This window comes from Cajanus cajan, chromosome 9 (assembly GCF_000230855.2).
Source record: "Cajanus cajan strain Asha chromosome 9, NIPB_CcT2T_4, whole genome shotgun sequence".
Taxonomy (NCBI): Eukaryota; Viridiplantae; Streptophyta; class Magnoliopsida; order Fabales; family Fabaceae; genus Cajanus; species Cajanus cajan.
The window spans coordinates 17,756,662-17,770,349 of NC_138525.1; the positions used below are offsets into that span (position 1 = coordinate 17,756,662).

Here is a 13,688-nt window from a genome sequence, read left to right on the forward strand (position 1 = left end):
TCTTAAAATGTCCAAACTGGGTTTTTCGTCCAACATGAGAATTGTAGATCTCTGTCTTATCTTTACAGGGACACCAAGTTTGCCAAATTCCGAGTTGAATAGCTCCAGATATGGCTTGCACAAGAAACTGTGTCAAAACAGGAAATTGTTACGAAAAATTAGTAAAATTTATAACTAATTCCTAAATGATTCACTAATACAAATCTAAACTAAAACATGAATATAGGATACTAAAAAGAACCAAATAAGGTAAAAGCACATAAAGAAAGATATACTAAAATATGACTATCACTCATAAGGACACTTTGTAAAACCAGCTTTTATGAAATAAGACTCAATGCGACTATACCAAGCTCGAGGGGCTTGTTTTAGCCCATAAAGAGCCTTTTTTAGTTTGTAAACTTTGTTCTCATTTCCTATTTTCACATAGCCAGGGGGCTGATCAATAAATACCTATTCCTCCAAGTAACCATGTAAAAATGTTGATTTTACATCTAGTTGAAAAATAGGCCAAGTGTTTTGTGCCGCTAATGCAACTACCAACCTGATTGTGTCATTCCTTGCAACTGGTGAAAAACCTTCTGTGTAATCAACCCCATATTGTTGCTTGTAGCCTTTAGCCACCAAACATGCCTTATACTTATCCACTTCACCATTTTCTTTCAGTTTTGTTTTGAAAACCCATTTCACTCTTATGGTATTGTGCCCATCTGGAAGATCACACAGCTCCCAAGTATCATTTCTTTCAATGGAATCAATTTCATCATCGATCGCTGTTCTCCATTTTTCTTCTTTAAAAGCACTTTCAAAGGTTGTAGGGTCACTTTCTGAAAACAAAGCAAAATGAGTAATGGGGTCTTCAATTCCTGTTACCTCAAAATTAGACATCCATATAGGCCTTCTCCTTGCACGTTGAGGTCTCTCTTCTTCAGACGTGGCTGTTGGAATTTATTGTTCTTCTAGCTCCATTGGCTGTGACTCTTCATCTTCATTATCTCCATCAAAGTTTGCAATTATTTGCTTTGTTTCATCTGTTATTTTCCCAAAATCTTTCTTCATTGAAAACAACATCACGACTAATAATGATCTTTTTAGTGATAGGATTATACAATTTATATGCTTTTGATTGATCACTAACACCAAGAAAGATACATTTTTCACCTTTGTCATCAAGCTTTGATCTTTTCTTGTCAGGAATATGAGCATAAGCAATGCACCCAAAAATCCTGAAATGGTCCACAATTGGTTTTCTCTCGCTCCATGCCTCCTCTGGCGTCATATTCTTCACAACAAATGTGGGACTTCTATTTAGAATGTGCACGCTCCAGTTAATAGCTTCAGGCCAAAAATCTTTTGAAACACCACTCTTAGTCAAGAGGCTCCGTAACATGTTGAGAATGGTTCTATTTTTCCTCTCCGAGACACCATTTTGTTGTGGTGTATACGTTGTTTTTAACTCCTTCCGGATTCCGTGTTTTTAACAAAAAATAGAAAATTCATCTGAACAATACTCTCCACCACGGTCTGTTTGAAGAGACTTAATAGTCTTTCCCGATTCAGTTTCCACTCGAACTTTGAAGCTTTTGAATGAAGAGAGAGCTTCAGATTTTTCCTACAAAAAATAGACCCAAGTTTTTCTAGAAAAATCATCAGTGAAAGTAATTAAGTATTTTTTACCTCCATTAGAAGAAGGATTTATTGGATCGCAAATATTAGAATGGACCAATTCCAAAACACTCTTTGCTCTCCATGATTTTCCATTAGGGAATTGAGAACGATGTTGTTTGCTAACAACACATTCTTCACAAACATGAGAAGGAACTATAATTTGTGGAAGGCCTGTCACCATGTATTTTTGTTCAAGGGTCTTCAGTCCACTAAAGCTCAAATGGCCATAACGATAATGCCACAACCAGACAGAATTAGTAGCTTTAGCCAACAAACCAGATTGAATGCTTTCAATTTCAACGGGAATAACCTGTTTGAACTCATGTTTACAACTGCAATAGCACCTCGAACAGGATCAATAATTTCACAAGAACCTTTGCTAATAAAAATTTCATAACCTTTTTCATGTAATTGACCAGCACTTAACAAGTTTCTTTTCAAGTCAGGGACATAAAGCACATTAGAAATTGTTTCTACAAAACCATTCTTGGTTTTTATTTTTATATCACCTTTTCCCATCACTTTCACAGTAGAGCAATCACCAAAGCTCACGGTAGAATGAAAATTTTCATTTAAATATGAGAAAGAGGACTTACTTCCACTCATGTGATTACTATAGCCAGTATCAACATACCAAATTTCTGCCTCGCTGTCTTTTGCTTCTTCAACTACCATCAACAAGGTTTCTACTTCTTTCTCCTCAATAAAATTTGAACTTTCACCCGTTTCTTTAAGATTAGGCAGACTAGTATAACATTCAGAAGCATAATGACCAAATTTATGACATCTAAAGCCTTTAATTTATTATGATCTCTCCCTCTATCATTGCCTTGAAATTGGTCATTGTTGCCTCTAGAGTTCTTGCTGAAATCTCTATTTCCACGACCTCCACGCCCTCGTCCTCTACCTCTACCTCTACCCCTTCCTCTAGAGTTGTATGAAGGAGTATTGGTAGAAGCCTTGAATGCTTGTTCCTCCATTGTTGAACTTCTGTTCATCTTTTGTTCATGGACCAACAAAGAACTTTGAAGCTCATCTAGGGAGAGATCATCTATATCATTTGACTCTTCAATTGAGCACACCACATAATCAAACTTTGGTGTTAATGAGCGTAGGATTTTTTCAACAATGGCTATATCATTCATTTTTTCACCATGAAATTGCATATTGTTAGCAATACCCATGCTCCTTGAACAATAGTCGGTTATAGATTCACCTTCCTTCATCTGAAGGACTTCAAAGTCTCTTCTCAAAGCTTGAAGTTGAGCACATTTAACTCTTGAGGAGCCTTGATATTTTTTTTTTTCATTGAATCCCAAATATCCTTGGAAGTATCTTTACAAAGAATAGTTTCAAGGATAGATCGATCAATGGCTTGAAAAAAATAATTCTTGGCTTTCAAGTCTTTCAATTTCATCACATCAAGCTCCTTTTGCTGGGCATCTGTAAGAGTTGCACCATCTCCTGCTGTTGCCACACCATTTGCAACTACCTGCCAGAACTCCTTGGATCTCAAGAGATTCTCCATCAGCATGCTCCAATGGTTGTAGTGACCATCAAAACGTGGAATGGCTGGCTGCACAAAATTTTCAGAAGTCATTAGTGGGATAATTGTTCTCTTCTCTTTTTTTTTTTACACTCTTGGACTACGGCTTTTTTCTTAACCTAGCTCTTGATACCACTGATAATAATTGAGATAAGAGAATATGAAAAGGTGGTTATTTTATTCAAAATAGGAGGAGCCCTTTTAAGGGTAACAATTACATAATTCATCATAAAGAGAAATAATTCAAAAATTGTAACCATCATTACACTAAAGCAATATTTATTAGCCAATTAAAGTAGAGTTACAAAACATAAAATATCAACACATGATGCACACAAATCTTACTTAAGTATACATAGTATTCATTAAAAATGAATGCTAGAGACATTTTCTTTAACATTCTTTTTAAACACTCACTCTATTGTTGATTGAAATTTATTGAAAATTATAAATTTTAATGAGTCTCACGTCTTATTTAATCTCTTTTATTTAGTTTTTGAACCTACTCAAATTTGTAAATTCCAATAAATTTCTGCCAACAATAAAGAGAGTGTTGGTAAAATAATGCGACTAATATTTTTATTTGTTAAATATAAAGAGCAATTAGTTCCTAACTATGGTATCTAAACAAACAGATTGGTCTAAAAGGAGAGGCTATGGATTTAGTGTCTCATAATGGGGTCACATCTATTGATTGGGTCACAAATTCACTAGCTTCCAGGAGCCAGTCTCATTTGAAATGGCACAAGGTAAATTGTTATTGCATTATGATATAACAATTAACTTCTCTTCAAAAAAAAAGAAAAACTAGTAACTTCTTCTGCTGAAAGCTTATGGATGATCATTGTTAACTTGGAACCTTCAGGCTTATTTCAATGCACCTGAAGGAAATGAAGTATTTGCCTTGGACCTGAGCAGTATTGGAAAGGGTCAAGCATAATGGATCAATGGACTAAGCATAGGAAGATATTGTATGAATTATGCAAAGGGTTCCTGTAACTCTTGCAACTATACTGGGACATTTCGGCCTGCAAAATGCCATCTTGGTTGTGGACAACCTACCCAATGATGGTACTACTTTTCTGCAAAAAAATTCAAACTTAACCATTATCCTTATCCTTAGGAAGACAAAATCACACATATCACTATGCATAGTCATTGTGTTTTTGTAGTGTGTCATACAATATCTAATGTGCTGCTTTGAGTCTGTTTAGAGACAAGTTAATTTAAAAGGGTTTTTGAAAAAAAATTTACTGAAAAAAATGCTCCTTGTTTTCTGTAGAGAAACTTTAAAAAACTCTTTTAAGCTTATATCTAAATCTGCTCTGTGCTAAAGTTTATTTTGTATATACTATTTAATTTTGGTTGTATGATTAGCATTACTCTATAATGAGACAAACATTTTGCATACAAAATGTTAAATATTTTGTGTTTGGAATTTTGTAGGAATTACGTGCCAAGATCATGGTTAAAGCCAACAAAGAACTTGATAGTAGCATTCGAGGAATTGGGCGGGAATCCTTGGAAAATAGCTCTGGTAAAAAGGACAATACATACTCCAGCAACTACTGAACCCGATTCAAAGAACTGAAAGAACGTGAATATATATGAGTAGTAGCCAAATGGTTATCGACAGGGTATCATGCAATGGGTCATAGTTCAGAATTTGTTTGTCCATTGGTGGAGTTCTCTGGCTTCCATTGGCATTGATATAGATCATAATGTTGAGAGAATAAGTTAATGTGTTTGGTTCAACCGTTGATGTGTTCATCTTCAATTCTACATTCTTCTTGATCTTGCATCAAGATGGGGGCACTGTGGATGATTCGAAAGGTATGGCCAAGTTGATTTTTAATTTATTCTTTGGACTTGAGTGTAATATGTACCTGGAAGAGAGAAAATTACAAAAATTTAAGACGTGTGCTTTTATTCACTCGTGTAATTTGTATATCTCAACACATGCAATGAAAGTATGTCAGTGGTTGCTGTTCTAATCACCAAAATATCTTATTTGTCAATCATCACCCAAACAAAGAGGCCATTTATTTTTCACTCTCCTTATATTATAGTGTCTGCAAAACTTTAACTCTGAAGGTACTCATTAGAAGAGATATTTTTTATTTTTTCTTTTACTTTTCATTTTTATTTATAAAAATGTTACATTATTTTATTTTAAAATTTTATATAAAAATAGTGAAAATAACTATTTTGAGTACAAACTGTTAAATATATGAAATAAAATAAAGATAAGATAGTATTTTTATGAGTAAAAATAAAAACGGAATATTTTCTCAAAGCGTGAGTTACAGTTTAGTATTTTCTGATTCACATCATTATTGTGATTCTTTTAATGACTTTCATTTAAAGAAAAAGATTTTACAAAATTGCTTATCATTATTCTCCGTTTTGCAAAATGATAAAGAGGATTTCTTGACAAATTCTACCGCACCCTCGCTTTTCAAAGGGTTTTGGTACCTTTCATATGTGGACCAATAATTTAAAGACATTTCATTTAAGTGTGTCATGTCAAGTTAAATTTGAAATTATAAAATTTTGCTATTAAGTCCTTTTTATTTCAGGCTGAAGTCCAAGTGGTGTACCATGTACCATGAATCTTTACCATTAGATGCATCTAATCTAATAGCTTATTATACACACTAAATTTTTGAATTTTTTATTAACATAATTTTTAAAAAAATAATTTACCCAAAAAAATTCTATTTACGCAACTTCAACACTTTGGTTTTCAGGTTCAGAACGGCCCGTTCTGATTTCAGAACGGGCCGTTCCAGATGAAAAAACAACACATGAAGAATAGACAAGAACGGCCCATTCCAAATCCAGAACGTCCTGTTCCAGATTCAGAAATAAGACATGTCCAGTTAAACCAGAACGGGCCGTTCTGAAATCAGAACGACCCGTTCCAGATTTAGAAATAAGACATGTCCAGTTAAACCAGAACGGGCCATTCTGAAATCGGAACGGCCCGTTCCAGATTCAGAAATAAGACATCTCTAGTTAAAACCCTAGGCCCACCATACTCATTGGCCTCACTACGCTCTGAAGCAATTAAAAGCCCAAAGGCCCATGAAGCCCAAAATTAGGCTCAATAAGCTTAAAAACAAAAAAGTCTTATACTAAGAGAACTCTAGGCCCACCAAACCCATTGGGCTCACTAAGCTCTGAAGCAATCAAAAGTCGAAAGGCCCATAAAGCCCAAAATTAGGCTCAATAAGCTTAAAACCTAAAAAGTCTTATACTAAGGTCCATAATACAAGACCAAACAATATAAACTCCTATATTACCAAATATACTACCCATTGGGCTCACTAAGCTCTGAAGCAATCAAAAACCCAAAGGTCCATGAAGCCCAAAATTAGGCCCAATAAGCTTAAAATCCAAAAAGTCTTATACTAAGGAGAACCCTAAGCCCACCAAACCCATTAGACTCACTAAGCTCTGAAGCAATCAAAAGCCCAAAGCCTCATGAAGCCCAAAATTAGTCCCAATAAGCTTAAAACCCAAAAAGTCTTATACTAAGACCCATAATACAAGACCAAACAATATAAAATCCTATACTACCAAATATATGAGAAAGGTGGTCATCCATGTAAAGTCTAAGTAAAGAGAATCCTAGGCCCACCAAACCCATTGGACTCATTAAGCTCTGAAGCAATCAAAAGCCCAAAGGCCCATGAAGCCCAAATTTAGGCCCAATAAGCTTAAAACTCAAAAAGTCTTATACTAAGGCCCATAATACAAGACCAAACAATATAAACTCCTATATTACCAAATATACTACCCATTGGGCTCACTAAGCTCTGAAGCAATAAAAAACCCAAAGGCCCATGAAGCCCAAAATTAGGCCCAATAAGCTTAAAACCCAAAAAGTCTTATACTAAGGAGAACCGTAAGTCCACCAAACCCATTGGGATCACTAAGCTCTGAAGTAATCAAAAGCCCAAAGGCCCTTGAAACCCAAAATTAGGCCCAATAAGCTTAAAACCCAAAAAGTCTTATACTAAGGCCCATAATACAAGACCAAACAATATAAAATCCTATACTACCAAATATATGAGAAATGTGGTCATCCATGTAAAGTCCAAGTAAAGAGAATCCTAGGCCCACCAAACTCATTGGGCTCATTAAGCTCTAAAGCAATCAAAAGCCCAAAGGCCCATGAAACCCAAAATTAGGCCCAATAAGCTTAAAACCCAAAAAGTCTTATACTAAGGCCCATAATACAAGACCAAACAATATAAACTCCTATATTACCAAATATACTACCCATTGGGCTCATTAAGCTTTGAAGCAATCAAAAGCCCAAAGGCCCATGAAGCCCAAAATTAGGCGCAATAAGCTTAAAACCCAAAAAGTCTTATAGTAAAGAGAACCCTAGGCCCACCAAACTCATTGGGCTCACTAAGCTTTGAAGCAATCAAAAGCCCAAAGGCCCATGAAGCCCAAAATTAGGCCCAATAAGCTTAAAACCCAAAAAGTCTTATACTAAGGCCCATAATACAAGACCAAACAATATAAACTTCTATATTACCAAATATATGAGAATGGTGGCCATCCATGTAAAGTCCAAGTAAAGAGAACTCTAGGCCCACCAAACCCATTGGGCTCACTAAGCTCTGAAGCAATCAAAAGCCCAAAGGCCCATGAAGCCCAAAATTAGGCGCAATAAGCTTAAAACCCAAAAAGTCTTATACTAAGGAGAACCCTAGGCCCACCAAACTCATTGCGCTCACTAAGCTCTGAAGCAATCAAGAGCCCAAAGGCCCATTAAGCCCAAACTTAGGCCCAATAAGCTTAAAACCCAAAAAGTCTTATACTAAGGCCCATAATACAAGACCAAACAATATAAACTCTTATACTACCAAATATATGAGAATGGTGGCCATCCATGTAAAGTCTAAGTAAAGAGAACCCTAGGCCCACCAAACCCATTGGGCTCACTAAGCTCTAAAGCAATCAAAAGCCCAAAGGCCCATGAAGCCCAAAATTAGGCCCAATAAGCTTAAAACCCAAAATGTCTTATACTAAGGAGAACCTTAGGCCCACCAAACCCATTGGGCTCACTAAGCTCTGAAGTAATCAAAAGCCCAAAGGCCCATGAAGCCCAAAATTGGGCCTAATAAGCTTAAAATCCAAAAAGTCTTATACTAAGGCCCATAATGATGGAGGTGAGTAGTAGGAGTGAAGCTCAAACTCTTCCTAAACTCCTCCTAGGCTCGGATCTTCTTCAATGGAGATAGAACACACTTGAAGAACTCGTGAAGATGAAGAACAATCTGCGGAAATGGAAGAAGGAAGCATCCAAGCTCATGAACTCAAAGGATTGCACACTTCAAAGGGAAGGAAAACTAGGTTTTCCTAAGGTTTTTGAAGGCATTCTCTTAGGTTTTCTCTCTTGGAATTTTCGGTGACTCTTGAGGGAATTGGCTGAAGTATTTGTTCAGGAATTCTCATATATTCAAAAGTGATTACAATGTGTAGGAGAAACACTTAAGTAGGGACGGTTTTGGCACCTAGACTAAACTACACAAGTTGGCGCCTAAAATTTGAATTCAAATTGGAAATTTGAATTCAAATTTTGGTGCACATGGGTGTGGCCGTGAGTTTAGGTACCTAATGTGCATCTAGGTCTGATTTGAGAGTCATTTAGGGTTAATTTGAGTGTCACATGTTCAGCCACCAATTGGTGCAAAACATGTGACTCAAATGTAACTTAAATGGCTTCCAAATTAAACCTAATTTAACCTAGTTAACCTACTTTAGTATTTCTTGTATTTTCCTAATCTAATGACCTAAATACAATGGTCAAACAAATACAATGGAAAGGAAAAATTACAAGAATGAAAATGAGCACAATATTGGGTACCAAAAGCCCAAAGGCCCATGAAGCCCAAAACTAGGCCCAACTAGCCTAAAACCTAAAATGCTACTCTATGTGGTCCAAAATACAAGACCAAAATATATGATACCTATACTAACATGATGTATACAAAACATATGAAAATAGCTATAACAAAATATGGCCCATGAAAAGTTCAACTTGGGCCTTCCCAGGCCCATTGGGCCCTGACTGGCCCAAACCTTCATGTCTAGCCAACTCCTCTTGGTTCTTTGAGTATGTCACCTCTTGCACTCCAAAGCATGATTCCATCACATAATATAAGACCAAACAATATAAACTCCTATACTACCAAATATATGAGAAAGGTGGTCATCCATGTAAAGCCCAATTAAAGAGAACCCTAGGCTCACCAAACCCATTGGGCTCAGTAAGCTCTGAAGCAATCAAAAGCCCAAAGACCCATGAAGCCCAAAACTAGGCCCAATAAACTTAAAACTCAAAAAGTCTTATACTAAGGTCCATAATACAATACCAAACACAATATAAACTCCTATACTACCAAATATATGAGAAAGGGTGTCAAGATGTATCTACTTATCTAGATGTATCTACTTGTCAATGTTTCATCAATTAAGAAATACACAGTTAAATGTGTTTAGGGTTTAAGGTTTAGGATTTATGTTGATTTGTGATAATAGTCGTAACATAGATAAAAAATAGATGGAATTGGACATGTACCATTGCATGTATTCTTGTGTGTGAAACAATGAACCTTGCATTGGATGACCCATCTATGTGTGCTCACGTTTGTTTCTATATGTTGACCTATTTGTCCAGAACGGCTCGTTCTGGTTTAACTGGTCATGTGTTTTTTTTGAATCTGGAACGGGCCGTTCCAGTTTCAAAAAAAGCACATGACCAGTTAAACTAGAACGGGCCGTTCTGATTTCGGAACGGGCCGTTCTGATTTCGGAACGGGCCGTTCTGATTTCGGAACGGACCGTTCTGATTCATTCGTCATGTGTTATTTTTTCGTCCGGAACGACCCGTTCTGATATATTTTTCATGTGTTATATTTCATCGGGAACGGGCCATTCTTATTTCAGAACGGCCCGTTCCGCTTGTCAATAGCTGTTTCATCAGTGCATTGGAACATGTGATTTTTGGTAATTGTTTTTTTAAAAATAATTATTTCAATAAAAAATTCAGAAACTTTAATCTTGTGTGATAGGGTGTATGATATACTACTTGTATAAGTGGTCCATCCAAGAATTTATCAAACACCGAGAACTATTTTACAATTTCTAAAAGTTTGTTATGCATTTAAGTGACTTGGCTTACTTAACCATTATAATTATGCCACGTAAGAAAGGTTCCAAAACCCTCCAAAATGCAAAGGTACCAGAGAGTTTCTCTTATTTCTTTTGGTACCATTTTCTAGTTCTTATTTTTTTGTCAGACTAATTTTGTGATTAATTTGAACTGGTCAGGTAACCAATTCTTCGGTTTTTGATCAAACTGATCAATTTGGTTAAATATAATTTTCAAAACATATATAACTAGTAATAGGGACAATTCAACAATTTATTTTCACACATCATTCATGTTCTGCAAACTACATAGCCATGGAGAAAACATGCAAACTAACTAGAAAAATATTAAAATAATGCATTATTCTTGATCTTCTTCATATGATGATACTTCAAGCAGCAGCAACAGAAGCATGCTTGTCTATGGTCACTTGCAGCAGGTCCTTACTAGCACCCACAACCTTGTCCACCAGCTTCCCATCTTTCAAAAAGAGGAAGGTTGGCATAGCCTCAATGGACCATTCCTCAGCAACAGACTGAAAAAACCAATGCAACGCAATGCAAATGTAGAATTGTTAGTAAATTTTAAAGTAATAGTCCGCATAGGCTTTAAACTTAAAAGTAAAATAATGTGACAAAGTTGATTCAGAGATATTTCATGCTTACCCTCAGTTCATCCACATCCACCTTGAGGAAAATCACTTGAGGTATACGCTTAGCCATTTCTGCCAGAATTGGAGCAATAAAACGGCATGGACCACACCAGGAAGCAGTAAAATCCACCACAACCTAGTAATTCATCAGTGTAATGTCATTAAGTTGTCTTATTTAAAACAAATGAGGAAACAGGGTAGTAAAAAGATAATGTCATATATATATATAATTTGTAAATCTTAAAATAATTATTATATTCATACAACAAAGTTTTTCTGTCAGATATATATATACATATATATATATATATAATTTTACATTCGAACTTTTATTATTTTTATAATAATTTAATTAAAAAAAATATTCATACAAATTTTTTTTACAAGTTATATATTACTCTTTTTTTTTACTTTATCTATCACAGTATTCATCTCATCTTTTCTTCCGTTTTTTATTTTTCTGTTATTTACTAAAAAGTATAAAATGTTAGTATATATAATGTTTCTCTAATCTCTATTCAATATCACAAGGGAGTAAAGGAAGTAAGTAATTTTACAGTTGATATGCAAAGAGCAAAGAGATTATTTTTTTTACCAAACCTATGCAGCTCAGGAGAGTCCACATGCAACAGGATGATACAAGAATTAATAATATAATATACGACGAATTATACTTTTAATTCTTATAAACACGACGTTAATTAAATTTAGAATTTCTAAAAATTTTACTATTAATTTTAATTCTATAAACTTTAGAATTTAAAAAATATTTTTTTGTCGTTGCAATGTCAGATGATTACTCCCTTAAACTAACTAGACCTACACCAAGTTTCTACTAAGTGATTACTTAAAAATAATACAGAGAAGGGAAAAAAAAAAGCAAATAAAACAAAGTTTCAAAAGATTAAAACTGAATAAAACTGTAATTACACATGTTAAAGCATATTTCAATATAAAATTAATGTTTGATTAAAAAATAGACACACAGATTTGGGTACGAACCAGTTTCTGGGAATCTTTTCCCTCCTGCAGCTTCTCGTTCCACGTCTCCACCGTGTGGATGCCGATAACCTGTCCCTCTTCCGCCATGTTCGAAATCTTGTGGTATCTGTGATTCCGATTGAGATTAAGAATGAATTCTCTTATACACAGACTCTTCTCTTTCTGTCTTTCCCATACACCTATTACAATAAATTATAGGAAAATCTTAACCGTCCATTCAATGTATATCATTAATTATTTCAAAACAATAAAGGATTGTGATTAATATTATTATTAACTTATTAATAAGACATAAATACTTTTTTTTATATAGTTGTGCAATTTTAGTGGTTTAAATTTTAATTAGATAATTTTAGCCTTTTTTAAATATTGAAGTTGTATAATTTAGTTTTTTAATTTTTAATTATGTAATTTTAATCTTTAATATATTATAATTGTGTGATTTTATTTTTCAAAATATTATTATTATAAAAAAGTTTAATTAATTTTTTAAATTATTATTTTTAATTAAGTATTTGATTTTCTTTTTTGTAAATTTTATGATTGGGTTACTAGAGTTAATTTATGGCACCTTAAAACTATTTAAAAATTACTGTGATTTTATAAACTTTAACGATCCAATTACAACTTTCGTAGAAAAAGAATTTTAATTATAGATTATTTTAGTTTAAAGATCCAATTAACTATTAGTTTTTAAATTTAAGAACTTTATGGTATTCCAACATTTATTTAATATTTTAAAATTTATCAAAAAATATAAATAAATTTATTAAATAAGGAATAAAATCTAGAAAACTTTATAATTTTCAAATTTATAGTACAAAAAATTATATTCGCATCAACATTTAAATAAAAATTATGAACTGAAAAATAGTGTTATAAATTAATTTTTTATTTATTACAACAAGCATTAACTTTTTATAAAAAAATTATAAAAAAAAAACTAAATGGAAGGAATTATTTTAATAATTGTTGATAAATAATTCTGACAAATAAATAAATAAAATGATTACGATTTACGGAATATGAATTTTTTTTTTTAAATCTCCTCGCTACGTTGGAGGCACCTCAGGATAGCTGGTCCCAAGATTTAACGCGGCTACATATACAAGGCAGGATTCGAATCCCTCATCTTGCTTAAGCGTTGATCAACCTTTACCGCTAAACCACACGCTTAGAGTTTTACGGAATATGAATTTGCCTATATAATTCAATTTTTCATGATGTTTCCTGTCATTTTTAAAATTCTATTTCATGGTTGATGCACGTGGACTATCCTTGTGTCCAAATACATTTAATTTCGTAGCAAAGGTTTTGGTCCGGAAAAAAACCTCTCTTTGCATAGTTGTAGAATACAAATGTCAAAGTATACTACTTCCTTTATTGTCTATCATATTAAATTAAGAACTTTCATCTATACTAAAATTTTATACTTTTTCCTTGAATAATATATGTAAGATAAAAATTAGTAGGGAAGTGTGAGATACTGTGAATCTATACTAATATATAATATATAAAGATAATATCACTTTTAATATTATTTTATTTTATTTTCATTTTTACATGAATTATTTTATTTTTTATTTATTTTTTATAATTTTTTTAAATTATCTTTTCTTATGAGTAATTTTTCATTTTTTTCTTTT

General features: G+C 33.6%; 2 protein-coding genes across 2 annotated transcripts; both read right to left on the minus strand.

Moving 5' to 3' along the window:
* Window positions 1–1,884: 1,884 nt before the first annotated feature.
* LOC145951984 (uncharacterized) lies at window positions 1,885–2,852 on the minus strand. Its single transcript, XM_083064196.1, has 2 exons — window positions 2,498–2,852; window positions 1,885–2,396 (listed from the first exon to the last, which is right to left on the minus strand). Exons 1-2 carry the CDS (start codon window positions 2,850–2,852, stop codon window positions 1,885–1,887), a joined length of 867 nt encoding a protein of 288 aa, XP_082920322.1.
* A 7,781-nt stretch (window positions 2,853–10,633) lies between these two features.
* On the minus strand, window positions 10,634–12,211 carry LOC109817481 (thioredoxin H-type). Its single transcript, XM_020382734.3, has 3 exons — window positions 12,043–12,211; window positions 11,054–11,176; window positions 10,634–10,923 (listed from the first exon to the last, which is right to left on the minus strand). Exons 1-3 carry the CDS (start codon window positions 12,127–12,129, stop codon window positions 10,780–10,782), a joined length of 354 nt encoding a protein of 117 aa, XP_020238323.1. The 5' UTR covers window positions 12,130–12,211; the 3' UTR covers window positions 10,634–10,779.
* Window positions 12,212–13,688: the final 1,477 nt, after the last annotated feature.

Excerpts from the sequence above, each read along its gene's own strand:
- LOC145951984 (XM_083064196.1), bottom strand. The coding sequence starts at position 2,852 with ATGGGTATTGCTAACAATATGCAATTTCATGGTGAAAAAATGAATGAT. Across the intron at positions 2,397-2,497 it reads CAACAATGACCAATTTCAAG|AAACGGGTGAAAGTTCAAAT; the intron begins GCAATGATAGAG and ends CTAATCTTAAAG.
- LOC109817481 (XM_020382734.3), bottom strand. The coding sequence starts at position 12,129 with ATGGCGGAAGAGGGACAGGTTATCGGCATCCACACGGTGGAGACGTGG. Across the intron at positions 11,177-12,042 it reads GAAAAGATTCCCAGAAACTG|GTTGTGGTGGATTTTACTGC; the intron begins GTTCGTACCCAA and ends ATGAATTACTAG. Across the intron at positions 10,924-11,053 it reads TGGATGTGGATGAACTGAGG|TCTGTTGCTGAGGAATGGTC; the intron begins GTAAGCATGAAA and ends TGGTTTTTTCAG.